This window comes from Vitis riparia, chromosome 18 (genome assembly GCF_004353265.1).
Source record: "Vitis riparia cultivar Riparia Gloire de Montpellier isolate 1030 chromosome 18, EGFV_Vit.rip_1.0, whole genome shotgun sequence".
Taxonomy (NCBI): Eukaryota; Viridiplantae; Streptophyta; class Magnoliopsida; order Vitales; family Vitaceae; genus Vitis; species Vitis riparia.
Genome location: NC_048448.1, coordinates 23,832,825 through 23,851,060, shown reverse-complemented (window position 1 = coordinate 23,851,060; position 18,236 = coordinate 23,832,825). Strand labels below are relative to the sequence as shown.

The window sequence follows — 18,236 nt, the reverse complement described above, 5'->3', positions numbered from 1 at the left end:
ATAAGCAAAACTTCGAGAAATGATTTTTTTAAAAAAAGAATGTATGTTTCTTTTGTATTCAAGAAGGGAAGAGAAAAAAATGTATATTCTTTATCTCTATTGTTTTTTTTTAAGGGAGAAATAGTTCTCTAAAAGAAAGAAAAAAACTTTTATTTTATTTTATTTAATAGTGGTAGTTTGTGGGTGTTTTAATGGGTAATTTTAAAACACTCAAATTAAAATGAATTAAAAGAGTTCATTTGATAATGATTTTAGAAAGTGTTTTTAATATTTGTAATACTTGTAAATTTTTATCATTCAAGTGTTAAAAATACTATAAATGCTTTATAAAATCACTTCCAAATGCACTCTAAAACACCCACAAACTACATCCCTTATTTATTCCATTTATTAGGTTGGGTTGGGACATGTTAGCCCACTTAGAGAACCAAACCCAACTCCAACTATTGGTAAAGTGATATATGCGTTATAATTATAATTTATTTATTTTTAATTTGATACAAGTTTAATTATATAATTTGTACATTTTAATATAATCCATTTAAATTTACTGAAGAAAAAAATATTTTTTTCACATACTATTGGGGTTCCACTACTCCAATGATGGATCCCATGTTGTCCGTAAAACCACCTCTTTAAAACGACGTCGTTTTGTATTTGCGATTCTGCTCTTCTGTTGCTACCCCAATTTTTCCAACCGTCCGAACTGTAAAAACCATAAGCAGCTCTCTCCCTCGTTTTCTCAAAACCTTACACTGCCAAAACCCTAGAAATTTCCAGAGCTTGATTTGGCCTTCTTGTATATATATCTTCTGTTTATAGGGATTTCAATTTTTTCTCTCCTCGTAATCACTGTAACTCAGCATTCATATTTGGTTCTCTGTGATTCGATGAAAGATGATTCATATTCGTTTTTCTGAATGCTAGGGCATTATTCAACCCGTTTTCAATTCTTCAGAACGCTCCAAAACCACTCAGTAAGCCTAGGACTGCATCTTTAGGGTTTTGGTGTATTATATTCAAATACTCGCATCCCAATCTACCGTATACACACATGTTCGTATGCATGTATGTATGCATAATTTTGCATCCACCCACTCGCGCACAAATATTCACATCCATACATGCCGTTATGTATAGGTTATATATACATATGTGGATATATGAATTTGTGTCTTTATGTTTTTATGTATGTATTATGTTGTCTATATATGTATATATTGTGTACCCATGTATTTATGTGTTTATGCACTTATGTATTTATGTATGTAATGTAATTATGTATATGTAGCAGAAGAAGATGAGACTGGGTTCATTGAAGAACCTGCTGTGATTGACAGTCACATGATTACTTTAGGGATATGGATATGTTGTCTGTATGTTTGGGTTAGTTGGCAAATTTCATTTGGAGCATAATTACATTGCCTATTCTTCAGTAGTTTAAATGGTAACTGTATCTGTTGGTCCCCAATGTGGCAGATTGACGGGAACAGAGGACGATTTGTGAAGGATGTCTTGCATGAAGATATTTAGCAAGATATTTATGATGCCGGGAGCAACTTGTTGTTCTGCATTTTTTATGATCCACCTTACTATGTATTTATCAGGAGAAATTGGTTAGTCTGAATGCTCTGCTTTTTCGCTATACAATGGACTTTTATTCAGTTTGGTAGCTAGTAAGGTCAGGCACACTCTTTGAAACATTTTTAAATAACTGAGGCAGGGAACTATGAAGAGTACGTTTCATTTGTATTTTGGATAAGCATGAATTCAGTAGTCACAAGCCACAATGATAAAGCATACCGATTAGTGCCTTTAAATTTATCTAACCTGTTTTTGAATTGCAAATGTTTAGTTAATAGACACACATTCTTCAATATCAAATTATCAGTATATACTTATCAAAAAAAAAAAAAAAAAATCAAATTGTTAGTAGCTTTTTAGCAAATTCAACTTAATAAATGGACATTTTAATGCATGTCCATTATAAAATCTACAAGATCTCTCTCTCCCTCTCTCTCTCTCAATTTTTATTTTTATTTTATTTTTTTATTTTTATTTTTATAATTTTCAACTATATCTTCAGTTCCAAAGTCTCGTTAGTCATATATTACTTGGGTTGCACCCTTAGTTTCTTGCTAGGTGCCTATTATTGCATTCTGTTTATTTAACTTAACAGTTCCATTAACCATATATACTTGTATTTATTGTTGATATCTATGAGTTTATGTGATACCTTCAAAGTTTTAGGTTCTAAACTCACAATTATTTCCTTTCCTAAAAGATAAAAACGCAAATATATTAATCAAGAGTTCTATTTCATCATCATGTTCAAGTTCAACATCAACCATACAGCTTTCAACTCCTCAATTTTTGTTATAAGAATAAATCTACTTAAAGTTCAATGTTTTCATGTGTCTTTGACTATGAAGCATGTAGCATTTTCATTCTCTAATTCCTAACCTTAAACTACATTTTAAAGAATTAATATGATAATTAATTAAATATGTTCTTTCTCAAATTTGATTTTTGATCGAAACTATTAAAAATAGTTAAAGATACTTGTATTGTTGGATCATTGTACCATGGATGATGTTGTGTAACATGAGATATATTGGAGATAAGACACACATAGTTACCCCTTGAAATAAGGCATGTATTAGTAAAACATGATGTTTTACATAAAAAAATGTTCATGTCATTGTTTTGTTTTGTGCATTTTAAGTTTTTAACAATTATTCCAATTAACATAAATATTACCTTGAAGTTGGGATTATTCAGAAATTTTTTGGGTATTTTTTTACATTTTTTTCTTTTTTCTTGGTGAGGGAAGAGGATAAGGGCTAGTATTGTGGTTGTTAAAAACAATTAGGGGGGTTCATGAAAATCCATATGGTAAGGATGACAATGGAGTCGATGCCCCTTCAGGAGTGGTTTGGGAAAGGCAAAATCTAGGTAAGGGTCGGTTCAAGATTTTTTCCCCTTAAGCTAGAGTTGGTTTCTATCTAATTAAATTTTATAACATCCCATCTCATATATTTATTTACATTTATGCCCTTAAAGAATCCCTTTGTTGCAAAAGAACCGGCTATAAAAGGAAAATGTTTTCCTAATCTCATACTCTCATTTCACAAACACAACCTTCCTCCTTCACGGTCTAGCCCTAACCCTAAGTCACATAGTGCCAATGTCGTCCTCCTCCCAAGCACCAGCTGCTCGGCGCACCCTCAATCGCGGACGTGTTGCCTCATCACTTTGTCACATTGACCCTCAAGGTCAATCTGTAAGTCCTCCCTTCATTGTTTTCCTTTCCCTAGTTTTTTCTTGAGATCCAAATTGTTTATATAGTAGAGAATTGCCTATCACGTTCATCTGTTGATCCTTGCACAATCCCAACTATTTCACTTGTTGAAAACTATGCACAACTTGTCTTAAAAGCTAGCCATTGTTGTAAGATAACAACTAGTTACTTTTGTAGCATGCACCCATATTTACACCATTATTTCAATATGACTGGTATAGATTTTTTCCATCTTTTAAGGGAGATTTGTTTCCATTAAATGGAGTGTATAGTTAGTTTGCAATGTAAGATGATCTTTTATTCATTGGAGTGAGTGAACATTCTGCTAGTTTGATTCCACAGATATAAACTAGCCATTACCATGTCTCACAATTTTTTAGTTAGCCTTTTAAGGACGATCCCCATCACTGGGTGTGGGGTGGGGGGGGAGGGGTTTGATCCTCATTGCAAGTAGCTCAGTTGGCTTCCCTAATGGTCATTCATTTTTCTGCTTATAATAACTTTTTTTTTGGTAGGTTTATATTTTATTCTAATGAGTAGAAACTTGATAATGATTTTTATTCTTAAATGTCCAAGCTTCAATTCATGAAGGATAGCTTTTCACCTACCTAAAAAACTGTTTTATTCACATGGTTATACATTATTTGTGTGAATCAAGTAACAAGGAAATTATTTTGTTTGAAGGATCAACAAATTGAAGTACCAGAGTTCATACATATCAATAGGAATGATTTCTCATATAGAAAGTAAGAGTTCCTTCTCTTTTTCTTGTCTTTATTTGATTTTGTAGATTGGTTGGTTTCTTGCTAAAAGAGGGAGTTGTTTTTTGTGTTCTTTCTTTTTAGTTGCACCATTAGGCGCTCATTGTATACATCCTATGTACTGTGGCACACCATCTTTTTTCTTCTTGATATATTAGAGCTTTTCTTTTCTGAACTTGATATCTTGATAAACCGTATTTACAAAATATCAGTGGATATTTATGGCCATGTTATCCTAAGAGAATGAATGAATCATCCTTTTTCTGTAAGAAATGATTGGTTAATGAAGGAAACATGGTGATGTTCTTATAATAGTTTACTGTTTATTGCTGCAATAGAAGTAAGTATGGCATAGAAAGAGACCAAAACTATGTCTATGCATTCTAAAGTGGTAATAAGGATAAAGAGCAAAATATTGTAATTTAAGGCAGTGTTGCATCATTAAAAACTAGAGATTTGATGAAATCATTAAAATATGATATTTAATGCATTGTGATGTTCAAGGAGGTAAATATGGATATTCATTAATATCATGTATATGTATTGATTGAACACTGTCGTTTATGAAACCAACTGAACATGAATGTATTGTTTCACTATGAGATCTGCAAATAATTAACTTTTAAGCCACAGGTTTAAGTTTCAATTTTTGACGATCCCCTAATAAATATATTATGCCAAAAGTTTTAAGTTCCTACTGGTCATAAACCATTAACTTAAAAGAAACTATGATTATATACAAGTATAACCATATTTGATGTAAGTGTGGTTATGCCTGTTAAAAAAATTGATGCGTGTGTGGTTATCTACTGTGTTTAAAATTCTCACTCAAGATCAAGCATTTAGCTATACTCTGTACAAAGAAAAAAAAAATTTAAAACAAACTACTGTATTAAGTTAAAGCATTGAGATTCTATTCATCATTGTTCACAAGGTCAACATTTGAAGTATTTGAATAGCATATGTTTCCCTAGGATGACAACTTTCTGATGCATCAAATGATAATTCTACTTAAGCTTTGATCTTTAATAAGTGTGTTCCATTACTAGTGCACAATATTTTTACAAAGGGTTATTCTCTCTCTCTCTCTCTCTCTCTCTCTCTCTCTCTGACTATCTTTCTCACCTTTTTTTTTTGTCCATTTTTAACTTTCAAAGTACCTTCAAATTATTCTATAATAATATTTTGAAGAAAAACAATTATATGATTTTCAATTTTTCTTCATATATATCCTTTTGGCACCTTTGTATACTCCGTGTATTGGGGATGCACCCTTCTTTTTTATTGGCACTTGTAGGTATGTTTTCTTTCTTTTGCTATTAAGAGAAAAATATTTTTTATCTTATATGTATCCTAAGATCCCATTTTGCTTGAAAACTTATAGTAAGTCATAAACAACTATTGTCATGAAGTATTGATGTAGCTTGCATATTATGTTTGGATCATGGTGCATAGGTGTCTATGGAAAAGGCTTGTACACATAGGGAGTTTGCAATTATTGTATAAACTTAAAAAATCTTTTGTGATTGTTTGCCTGATGATATCCCAAACTACTGATAGAATATGCATTTATTTTTCAGTCAGTTTTTAAATATTTAGCATGTTCTCTGATAGATTCGTTTAGGTTGTTTGTTGGAGTTTAGTGTCTGATGTTGCTGCTTTCAAGAAACTAGTCTGTTTTGATGGGCTATGAAAATCAGAGTTGAAATTTCTTAGCTTGTTAAGTTACACTGATTGAAGTACCTTCAGTAAGGTTTGGAATGTGCCACATTTTTGGCCTATTTCATTGCACTGCTGAATGACCACCAATGTTTATTATTTAGGCTCTTTGAGCAACTTTGAAGCAAAAGGCTTGAAGGTGAGAATAACATTGCCTTCTTGACGCTTTGCAGTTTTCTTATACTGGGTCAGCTTGGTATGTATATAGTGTCCACAAAAGTTTAAAAATACGAGGGTTTGTTTGATTTGAAGTAGAATTCTGTATTCAACTTATTGGTGACTTCAAAAAAGAATTGGGTTTATTGATTGATCATCTTTTTCTTCACTTCTTGGGGCTATGACATAAGTTATCCGAAAGTACTAGAATTGTTTGGATTCCCATTAAAGTGTGGCAAATAGATTGGTCAAATCTTTTAGGGGTTTTGGGACATTTAAGAGTCAAGGTTCCTTGGCTTGTTACTAGCCTTACTTTGATATGGATTAAGTGGCAAACGAGGAATGCTAGGATTTCCAAGAATGGATGGAGGATAGTGAAGGCTATTTTGGATTCGGTACACTTATTATTCTTCCCTATGGGTTTCTGTCACCAAAGCTTTTAAGGACACATCTTTTAATGTTCTGTTGCTAAATTAGAATCTATAGGTTCTCTGAACTTAAATTTTGATGGATGCTCATTAGGTAATCTTTGATAGCTACGATTTAGAAGAGTGTTTAGAAATCATAATGATGTGGTGTTGAGAACCTTTTCTAAACGCCTTTTAGTATAAAATATTCAGCGGAAAATATGGGGAAGATGAAGGAGGGTGGCATTCCCGCAAAGTGAGAGACAGGTATGGAGTAGGTTTATGGAAATCCATTAGAAAGGATTGAGACATTGTGAATAGCAGAGTTGCTTTTTCAGTGGGTAATGGGAGGAGGGTGAAATTTTGGAAGGACAAGTGGTGCGAAGACGAACCACTAAGCATCTCTTTCCCCCTCTTTATTTGCTTTAGCTAATCCTAAGGAGGCATAGGTGGAGGATGTTTGGAACAACTCAGCTGATGGGGATTGTTGGGCACCTTGTTTCTCTAGGTGGCTTAATGATTGGGAGGTGGAGATTGTGGAGTGCTTCCTCTTGAGGTTACAAGGGTGGAGGGTGTGTAGGGATGAAGAGGATAAGTTGTTGTGGACAGGGCCAAAGAATGAAAATTTTTCTATTGAAACCCTTTACAATGCCTTGGAACCAGGAAACCATGCTGCTTTCCCAACAAAGGTTATTTGGAACTCTTGGGTGTCGCCCAAGATGAGCTTCTTTGCATGGGAGGCTACTTGGAATAAAGTTTTAACTTTAGATCACATTTAGAGGAGAGGGTGGTCCTTGGCAAATAAATGTTTCCTTTGTCGTACAAAGGAGGAATCAGTTGATCACATCCTCATTCACTGTAACAAGGCAAGGCTTGTATGACATCTTTTGTTTTCACCATTTGGTGTGTCATGGATGCTTATCTCATCAGTAAAGGAGATGCTTTTAAGTTGGTATTGGCCTTTTGTGGGTAAAAAAAAGGAAAAAGGTGTAGTGGACTACTCCTTTGTGTCTTTTTTAGACAATTTGGAAGGAGAGGAGCGGTAAGATTTTCAATAATGAAGAACATTCTGTACAAGGGATTAAACTTTATTTTTTTTCTAATCTTTGGTCGTGGTCCAAATTGTTTAGAGCTCTTAGCCCTTTTGCTATTGTAGATTTTGTGGATTGGATGAGATCTTGTAAAGGGGTTCCATTTTTTGTTGTCCCTCTTTGTTTTTTGGTGGCGCTTTTAGATGCCCATTGTATGCTCCTTGTGTACTTTGGGGTGCTTTTTTGGTGCTTCTTTTATGTTAATATATGTTTTTCAAAAAAAAAAAAAAAAAGAAAAAAAAAAGGAACCTTTTCTAAAACTATTAAGCACTAAAATCATTGTTTCTTTGTAATCCTTTTATGTAGGTTAAGAGGTATATAGATGGGAATCCTAAGTCCATGACATATTTTGTAGATTGGTTAGGGACTAGCTAAGGATGTCTTTTGTCTCTCTTTGTTTCTTGTTGCCAATTGTATATGCTTTGTGTACTTTTGTGTGTATTTTTGATAGGTGCTGTCAATAATTTTTTTGCCTATCAAAAGGAGTACTTTCTCTAAATCTACTGAAGAAGCTGTAGCTAGTAAGGCAGAGATACAGCACTTTTGGGGGTCTATTACAAGCCAAGACCTTGAGTCTCTCTAATCCCTAGGTTGAGGATTATTTTGTTATTATGATCTCATGGATAGCTATTAAGGAAAGAGGTCCATGGAAGTACCATTGGTGGCTTCATGAAATTGTTCTCAAGACTGGAGATACTCTTTCTCTTAGGGTCCACACTTTGCCAACCATGATGTGGATCCTTCAGCAAAATTAGGGAGAGAAGTATCTAACTTCCTTTTTGCAAGAGACTTCTACTTTCACGAATCATGTATATTGCTTGTAGGCAATGTCTATTTTCTTTTTGTCTCTTAGCTTTGTAGCTTATCTCGATTATCTTTTGGAGTGTTTTGGTCTTGTTCTTACATTTTTTATCTTTTCTTTTTGTATTTTTTGGAAAGACATCTCATTCGTCCTTCATTCTATTGCTAATTTATTTCAATAAATTTTTTGTTTCTGTCAATTGTTCTTTGCTTGATAAGTACTTTTCTGTAGGTAAAGATTAACAATTTGATGTTAATATTTATTAGGTGTTGAAAATTGAGGAGTTCTTCTTTGGCAGCAACAATGGTTAAGACTGACAACTCTAATTTAAGAACATATGTTTTATGCACAACCAGTATTATAATTGTTTGTCTTATGATTCAGTATGTATGAATATTGATTGGATTTTTTATCAAATAACAATTTAAGAACATACATGTGCTTGATGATTACTTGTAGCCGTTATAGCTGGGGGTTCTTGAAACTAGGCCACTGATCTGGATACCCCTTCTCAATATACATAGTAATCCATCTAATTCAAAGAACATATTGTTTTCTGAGACCAATTTTTTTGGGCTTGGCAGGTGGGAAGGGAACTGTACCGGGCATTTAAATCAGTTTTGATATTTTTTTTATATTAATTACAATATCAATAATGATATTGTGAACTTTTTTTTTTTGGTAAAGTCTTATGCAATGTGGAATGCTTTTGTTGTGTTCTAGACACATAAAGCAGAAGGAAAATGATATTGCCATCTGTGAATGCAAGTACAAAGCCAATGATCCAGATAGTGCATGTGGAGAGAGGTGCTGGAATGTATTAACTAGCATAGAGTGCACACCTCGCTATTGTCCATGCAGCATCCATTGCAAGAATCAGGTAAACATGAGATCATTTAGATATATTCATATATCTTAATGTTACATATATTTTCTACTGAGTTAATGGTGATGTCCTATAAAAGTGCACTGAAGTGTGGAACCTAGTCTCTTTCCCTTACACATGCTGTAGGCTAGTTTATAAAGTGAAAATCAAGGGTTCACATCTTAAAGGACCTATTGGAGATGACCATGAAAATATTTATTTTGGTTATGTAGGGTGGCTGGTAGTTTAGAGAGAGCATGAGAGGGGGCACTGGGTTTGCACAGGTATTAGGGAAGATAAAGGGAGGAAGAAAAATAGTTTAGAATTTTGTCCTTTGGAATTACATTGTGTTTGCCGTTCACAGAGATTTCAGAAGCGTGAATATGCTAAAACGAAGTTGTTCAGGGCTGAAGGCCGTGGGTGGGGTCTTTTGGCTACAGAGAACATTAAGGTAAAAGTTACAAACATACCATGGACCTTTTCAATTACAAAGCAAGCCTTCATGAATTACTTGTTGCTACTCTCTGTACTATTCCAAGACTCACAATGTTAAATTTACGAGGTAGATATGCGATTTACAAGATACCTATACGATTTATGAGTTGATGACTATGCCTTTCATTATTCCTTGTTCAAGGAAAAGAAATGACGGTTCTGCTTATTCTATTACTGCTAATGTTTTATTATGATTGCATTTTGATATATTTTTTTTTGGACCATTTCTATTATTTTTGGGCACCATATTTCTTCTAAGAATTAAAATTATCATTTTTCAGTAGATGGCCACTCCATAATATTCAAACTTATCAAGGGCCTTGAAATTGGATGATACTTTTGGGACTGAATTATAGAATTTTAACCTTAATGGCCCATTTAGTTCATTCTCTAGAATCAAAGGAAAGGGAGTCTTCTCTTTCCTTTATTTACTTGCATTTTTTAGCACTTCGGGAATCAAAATGTAGGAGTGGGCTCCACCAATATTTGAGGCTCCAAATGGAGCAATGGGATTCTTCTCCAAAAGCAAGAAATGGATTCCAAGAGTTGGGTAATCAAATTTTCTCCATCCCAAAATACCTAAATGCCTCGCCCACTTATCCTAAATATTGTAAAATAAAGAGATTTAAATATTATAAAATAAATTTATAAATATTTAAATATTTAAAATAAATATTAAGATCATTAAAATAAATATTTGCCTATTGGAGAATTTTTTTAAAAGGAATTAAAAATGCAAATGTTAGAAAAATAATTTTTATTCATTTTCAATTCCATTTAAATAGGAATTTTTAATTTTTAATTTTATCTCTAATGATATGGTGAAAATAATGTACATAAGGGAAAGGATACATTTCATTCCGTTTCCTTTATAGTTATTAAACACTTCAATGGAATTTCTGATTTTGATTCCCTTTCCTTTCATTCTTTTTCTTTCCCTTATCCGATTCCCTTTCAATAAATACACCATAAGTTTACTTTCCCTAATATCATTCTTTGCCTAACTTTATTGTGATACCAACCTTAACAATGATGATTTGTTGCCTATCAACAAAAAAAATAAAATAAAAACACAGTGTTGATTTGTTAATCCATTCTTATGTGGAAGCATTTTCTTTCATTTTTATACTATACAGGCTGGAGAATTTGTTATGGAGTACTGTGGAGAAGTGATTTCACGGACAGAAGCAAGGGGAAGGTCCCAAGTTTATGTATCACAAGGTAAAATATATAATTATTAGACAAATCATAATATCTAGTTCACTTTCCCTAAAAATGTTGTACTTTCTTGTATGGATTGATGCAGGCCTTAAGGATGTATATATAATTCCTCTGAATGCTAGGGAATGCATTGATGCAACCAAAAAAGGAAACCTGGCTAGGTTTATAAACCACTCATGGTAAGCCACTTAAGATAGAATATGCATTTGATGAAGAATGCGATATTTGGGGATTCTGAATGGCTTTGCTCCTTGTTTAACCTGTCTCCTTAATGGCATTCACTAATTCCTTTTGTTGCAGCCAACCAAATTGTGAGACAATGAAGTGGTCAGTTTTGGGGGAAGATAGAGTTGGCATTTTTGCATTGAGAAATATATCAGTTGGAACGGAACTGACTTACAGTTACAACTTTGAATGGTATAGTGGTGCCAAGGTTCGCTGCCTTTGTGGGGCAACCAGATGCTCAGGTTTTCTTGGGGGGAAGCCTTGTGGATTCCAGGTGATTAGCATATGCCTATCCATTTTGTTCTGCGATACCATCTCTTTTAAAAATGTATCCAATATCCTTAATACTAATAACCAATGTTTTGAAAACTAGACTAGATTGATGGACTGTCAATTGGACATCTTTCCAGTCTGGTTCTCCCTTTTAACTTATTTTCCTATCGAACTAGTTGCAAACCACTTGAACCAGCAATTCAACCATTGGTCGGAATGAACAAGCCCATAATGTGGAAACCGGGCGGCCTAAAGTAACGTCATGTTTGGCAGCCCAAAAGGAGTATGCCAGTCTATGGCCCAAGTATTGGGGTCTTGGTTCATCGGCCCCATATCCTTTCATGGGCTATTAATGCATTCATTACACTTGAGATTTATAAGGACCTTGGTTTTTTCATTAGTAGCCGAAGTGGGATGGGATAGGTTCTAAAGGTTAGAGAAATTACAAAGTTTCTTTGCGACAATGGGATTTGAGCCATGGGTGCCTAGGTTAACAAAGAGGGGTGTGGCCATCGGGCCACTTGTGAGTTGGGTAAATTGTGTTACACATGTTTATATTACACACATTTATATGTGTGGGTGTGTATGCCGTAAGGAAGAACATTTAGATCACAATAGGTGGTCGTGTATGTAATCGGAGGTCCATCTTTTCCCAGCTTGATGTCTTCTTTGTCACATGATCCTTCTTAGGTTTATTTGTGATAGGCCTCTAAGGTTGTGGCAGATCATACATACAGGATAACAGTTCGGGGTCCTTAATAATATACCTACTAATCTTACTTATATAGATCTTAATTGCCCTTTTTGTTGAACCATGATAGTTACCAAAGCACAAGTTTTACCTCTTTCTTGTCCAGGGTTGTACATTAACAAACTCCTCTGCCTTTCTTATATATTGAAGTCCTAAAGTAGTCATTCTTCTAGAGACTTAACCTATTTTGAAAATTAAAATGTCTGTTCAAAGGTTGAACAAGTTGGCTTTCCTATTTAACCCAATTGCACAGACTTAGGCCTTTCTTATGCTCATGTGCGGCACTTAACAACTCAAGACACTTGATGTTGCTAAGTTAGCCATCCTCTCATACTTAGCTAGCTATGCTAAGCAATGTTATGCGACTTGGTAGCTAGGATGCGCAACAAAGGCAACACTTAATAAAGGAAGCTTTGTGTGGCACAAGGAAGCTTTACAATGTTAGGAATCTCTCAACTTGCTTGGTGTTTTGGCCAAATGAGGCCACCTTCTATTTATAGGCAACCGAGGAACTCTCTGGAACCCATAAAGGTTCCTTACATCTTTCTAATTCTCTTGAAAGGCTACATAAAAGCTATGTACAAGGCTATATACAAGAGTTCTTTAAAACTCTCTAAAACAAGCTACACACTTCCCTTGTCTTCTAGCCTTTGTGTAGAGATGTGTTGACGCCTTTAGGCCTCTCTCAAATCTTTCACACTCCTCCACTAGTAGCCAAGTGTAGATTGCTGCAGGAGCTTTTAGAAGCTTCCTACTCTCCCATATAAGCTCAAGGGGAGAGTCATTTGAGCAGGTTGTGACACAATAGTTTAGTACTAAAGTATAAAAAAAATGAAAGAAAAGTAAACGAGTAGGTTAGGTAGGAAAACTTTATTTGTTAAAAAATAATGTAACTTGATAAAAATATTTTGAAGTAGGTCATCTATGTCCAAAATGTAATGTTTTTTATTGTTTAATATGCAATCCAAGTTGATAGGCCGAATCATTAGGTTCATTGTAGGATTAAAAATGCTTGATATAGATAGCATGAATCGGTTATTCTCTTCCCCACTCTTATTCCGAGCCACCAAGAGCTATTTGATATCTAAGCATGTTGAAAGAATTATCTAAAGTATCTTCAATCTTTTTGTCACCAAGGTGGAAAGAAGACTAGGTTATTAAGGGATGAAGAGTAGTCATTGATAAGGGTAAGGCTACTATTCTTGGTCAAATGACTTCAATGACTTTTAAACAATAACATGGAAGATCTCAGTGAGTTCACCCCAAGCAGGTAGCCTATCTCTAAATTAAGGTTATGATTTAGAAGGGGCAGGCAATAAAATGAATGGTGTCTTCCATTATTTATGCTTACTCCTATGATGGATTAATCAAAGAGTTCTTGAAACACATCAAGATACCTTTTATCACCTAAAATTGATGGTTGTGTGCAATGCAAAATACAGTGTCTCATATGCAAACTCAAGATGAGTATTCTTTGATTGCAGTTCTTCATTGCTTGTGGAAAAACACCTTTAAAAATGATCTTGTTTCACCTTTGACTACTTGGAGCGTTACTATCTAGATGGATGGAAAGAGAAAAGAGGGTCATTTTATGTCCACCATAGAACTTTGGAGGCTAATCAAAACTGAGCAAAGAGGAAAAAAATGCACTTTATGTCCATGGATTCCACTTCTATTCAAATCATACTCTATTGATCAAATATGGGAAGTTGATGATCAACAACATAGCATGCCTTTTCCATGTGAAACTTACAAACTGCCCTTGGATTTCCCCTTCTAACATTGAATCAATTAAATTATTAGTTATTAATATTTAGAAACGACTGACTTTTCCTCTGATTTACCAAAATTATACACATTTCTCGATATTAGTTGACTGTTAACGGAAGATGGCTTATTACCCTAATACCCTCACAGTCTCATGCCTCTCTCTCTCTCTCCCCTCCCTCTTCTTACTCATCCTGTTCAGTCTTTTCTTTTTTCCTTCATTTTGTGTCCTTAGATTTTCATAGCTCTCATGGTTGATCCTCTTTGCAAGTTCCTTTGTTCATGTCTGCCAATGTTACTTTCCCCATCCATTGTGTTAGGTTTCTCACCCCTAGCTTTGCTGCAATTGCCAAAATTTCCATCATTCCAACATCACAACGCTTAACACACATCAATTCTTCTCCCACCATCCACTACTATCTTCATGGATATCACTTCCCTAACAGCTGGGCCATGCACCACTACCATAAATCTTTAGGATCAAAGATCATTCAATAATTTTATTAAGGATTAATAGTGAATGGTCTTGTGATGAAGAATATGGGATTTGGACAATGTTAAGCTGATCAAACAAGTGGTAGTGCTCATATATAAAGTTTGTATTGATGGAAACTGGGTGTAGAATGAAGTATTTACAGGGGTGATTAGTGTTTAACATTTCTCAAATGGGGTTTTTTGGTGGCAATTGAAATGTTGATAAAGGACTTGTGTATTTACAAAACGAAGGTCTGGGTAGGGTGATAATGTTTGCAGTAGATTCTGGTGTTGATGGCTATGTGGGTATATAATGAAATGTTGAAGATGATGGAGCAGGTGTCAATGATGGAGTTTATACGAAACTTGAAATTATTATGCATAATTTTATTTTTTTTCTGTTTCCTCCTCTTTTTCCTAATTTCATTTCCTCTTACTTTCAAAGTGGAGGTTTCTGACATTGCTTGTTGCCCCTTTCACTTTCTTCAAAGGACTCTCATCTGCCCTTCTGTCCCACCAGAATTTAGTTCTTGTACAATTTCTAACCCTAATAGCTGTCTTGATAGTGAAATTATTCCATCCTCTTCTGAAGGTTTTCATGAATTTACTCCAAAAGATTCTTTCATCTCGAGGGTGCTCAATGCCCCATCCATTTTCCCATATTTGGCCTGGATGATCTTCCTCCACATATTATCGTGTTCATGGGCAAACCTCCACAACTGTTTGCCTAGCAAGGCCTAGTTTAAAACCTTCAACCTCTTTATTCCTAAACCACCATGCTTCTTATCCTTGCAAATGATCCTCCAACTCATTATATGCACTTTCCTTCCAAGTGGCTACCTCATTGGAAATCTCTTTGAATTTTTCCTCTTTTTCAATCTGATCTTCACTCTCTTGGGAATTGAATTAAGGGATATGTAGTCAATTGGAAGGCTTGATAGGGTACTCTTTAAAAGGGTTAATCTTCCCTCTTTAGACACATATTGTTTCTTCCAAGAGGTCAGTCTTTTTTGGAATAAAAGATTTTCTGTATTGGCATCTTCCATTCTGGAGTTGATATTCACCTTATGGAGGGGAGGTTTGTGAAAGTTAACATGAGTTAAAGGGAGTCACTATTATTTTCCAAACCTCAGATGATGTTTAAGTGCTAGAAATATCAGAAATTTCTAATTTGGCTAGAAATATCAGAAATTTGTTAATTTGGCTTACTCCCTTGCTCTTTGAGATTGACTTTCTTATTTTACAAATTATATAATTTTCTTCAATTAAAGCAGTTCTCATTTTCATTCTTTCCCATGTTGTGCAACTTTTTTGACAGGAGGATTCGTTTGCATGGGAGAAGAACAATGAGAGGTAGTGCTTTATGCATACAACTATGCATTCATATGAAGCTAGAAGTTCTCATATTTCCTAGTCAGTATTCATGTATTGAATTATATTTCAGATGTTGGTGCCTCTTGACTATCTACATTAGTAGCAAGTCCATCTTTATCCGGAGTTTGATTTATGGTTATTGAATCTAGAGTCTAGACGAGCACAATTAGTCTAACGATGGTCCATTCCCTGGCTACAAAGTTCATTTTGGCCTTAAAGTAGATAATTTAGGATTGAAAAAACTGGTAGCACTTTTGGACTGGGAGATTTTGAGGGGGAAACAGTGTGACCATAGTGGGTGGATGAGCAGTGAACCATCTTTATTTTTGTTAGAATGTTTCATGCCCAGGTTTAAAGACATCCTAATGAGATCTCTTATGAGTTTAATGATGAACATAACTGCAGATCTACAAATACTATGTTTTAGCCCATGTCTTGTTGAACTGTTTTTCTTTCATTTACATGCACATACATGCATGATGTATATCATACATCTATAAAATGTTATGCTTGTAATTTGTAGTTGGGATGATTGATTGAGTGGATTCCCAGCATTGGTATAATAACTCTAGTTTTCATATTTGTTTCTTACTCTATATTTCATTACATGCACTTAATTCGTCTGCAACATGAATGGTCCTGATGTTCATCTCCCTCCCTCTTGCTCCCGCATCCACCCATTATGAGAATATGTAGGTTAATTTGATGGGTTGTCAACTTGAACAGACAACACCATTGATTATACAATTGGATTGTGCTTTTGGTTTGACTTTGTTAGCCACAAGTTCTGTCACTAAATTTAATTCCACAAAATTCTGGATTTAGTTATTTGGATTCAAACCTGTCCATGTGGTGCTTGTTTACAGATACTCAGGGGGGGATAAACCTTCTTCTTCGCTGGGGCCAAAAAAAAGATTAAAACATGATCATAATGGAGGGTCAAGACCCCTCCCAGGAAAGCAAGTTGATGCAAAATATGTTGCCCAATTCTTAGCATCAAAGGAAGCTCAAGAGGAGGTCTTAAAAAATGAGGTACAATTTTGTATTTTCCTGTAATATAGTGGTGTATGCAAAATAAGATTGATTTATCTTGGGTATCTGCCACTTGCCAGCATGGTTTTCTTTTGAACTGAGTTATCAGGCAGGCATGGACAGTCTGGGGATTGGGGTGGTTGTGGTGTGGGTTTATTTGTCTCTCTGTGGATTGGCTTGCTAAGAAGATTTACCTGCTTTAACCATGATTAGGAGTGTGCTTGCATTCTTGAGCATGCATGCGTTTTACACAAATTGAGTTCAGAGTATCTTGGTTTGAGTTCAAAGTCGGTGAGGCTTCCAAGTGCCTGATCAGGATTGTTAAAGGTTCAGCTTGAGCCGACTAGTGGTGTTCATACATGTGTTGGGGCATCAATCTGGATAACTCAAATTCTCATGCAGGACATACCCTTCCTAGTAAAAAGCTATCTTCTCCTTTCCACAATGGTTATGCCCTAGGCTAAGGGCATGTTTGGCATTTCAATTTTTTTTGGTGTCTGCATAACCATTTGTTCTCTTGTAAATTTTGTTGTGGAGCGATATTCGTTGGAGTAGCCAAGCTCTAGTGGTTGGGATGCAAAGTTTTGTTGAGCAAATTTCAATCACCATGCAGGAAGAAAGGAAGGAGGCCTTGTCCCATCTGGCCTCTGTGTACAGGGAGATTGAGCCTGCTATAGAAGATCATGATATGTATGGTCCAGCCAATGTGCCAACTGATGTGGCAGAGCAATGGATAGGGGCCAGCTGCCGGAAACTGAAGGCAGAGTTTAACCTTCATTCCTCTATCATCAGAAATCTTATCTGCCCACCACAAAGAGCACCAGAAGATGCAAAGCCCTCAGCAGGAGACCCTGATCATGAAATCAAGTGATTGAAAAGACCAAAATTTTCAATTTTGTTAGCCCTTTAGAAGCTTGGTTGTTTTAATTGAAGATTATTATTTTCTTTAGCTGGTTCCTGCCATTTATTTGTTTTGTTGTGAAACATTTGCTCTGATCAAACTTCAAAGGTCTAATTGATGCTTTAAGTTTTGAATAATTACTTTCTGAATCTAACCTACATTATAGAAAATATATATAAGAATAAATCTTCAATAATTTTAGTTTTTTAATTTTTTCGAAAATAAAAAAGAAAAACATTAATGCTTTAATAGAGAAAAATGGTTTTGAAGGAGTAATTTTACAAAAATATTTGATGAGAAAATGGTTTGCTATTATTATTATTATTATTATTATTATTTATATTACGATTAATTAAATGAAAACAAATTTAAAATTAAATGAAAATGATAAAACTTCTAAAATATCTTATTAATATAGAAATAACGGTGGGTATAAAATTAATTAGGTTTATTACACTTTGCCCCTAACTCGTGTTTTTCACATTGCTCTTTCGAGTTTAAAATTGAGCAATGTATCATTCATATTTTATAATTATATGCCATGTACATTTTTTGAATGATGGTGTTATCTGTATTGGATCGAAGACATATATATTCTCCATGTGACGTGTTTAAGTGAGG

The 18,236-nt window shown here is 34.6% G+C and overlaps 1 protein-coding gene across 6 annotated transcripts; it reads left to right on the top strand.

The window, feature by feature from the left end:
* The first annotated feature begins 705 nt into the window (after positions 1-705).
* LOC117906809 (histone-lysine N-methyltransferase ASHH1-like) lies at positions 706-17,752 on the top strand. 6 transcript variants are annotated; one of them, XM_034820020.1, is made up of 13 exons: positions 706-845; positions 928-977; positions 1,292-1,386; positions 1,480-1,616; positions 3,986-4,047; positions 8,822-9,117; positions 9,467-9,553; positions 10,734-10,818; positions 10,904-10,997; positions 11,119-11,317; positions 15,627-15,661; positions 16,549-16,714; positions 17,328-17,752. In XM_034820020.1, the coding sequence occupies exons 6-13, from the start codon at positions 8,929-8,931 to the stop codon at positions 17,583-17,585; spliced, it is 1,113 nt and encodes a 370-aa protein (XP_034675911.1). In that variant the 5' UTR covers positions 706-845; positions 928-977; positions 1,292-1,386; positions 1,480-1,616; positions 3,986-4,047; positions 8,822-8,928; the 3' UTR covers positions 17,586-17,752. The 6 variants fall into 6 exon arrangements, with proteins under 6 accessions (XP_034675911.1, XP_034675913.1, XP_034675910.1 ...); XM_034820022.1 differs by lacking the exon at positions 1,292-1,386; XM_034820019.1 differs by having other exon boundaries at positions 706-977; positions 1,295-1,386.
* The last annotated feature ends 484 nt before the right edge of the window (positions 17,753-18,236 follow it).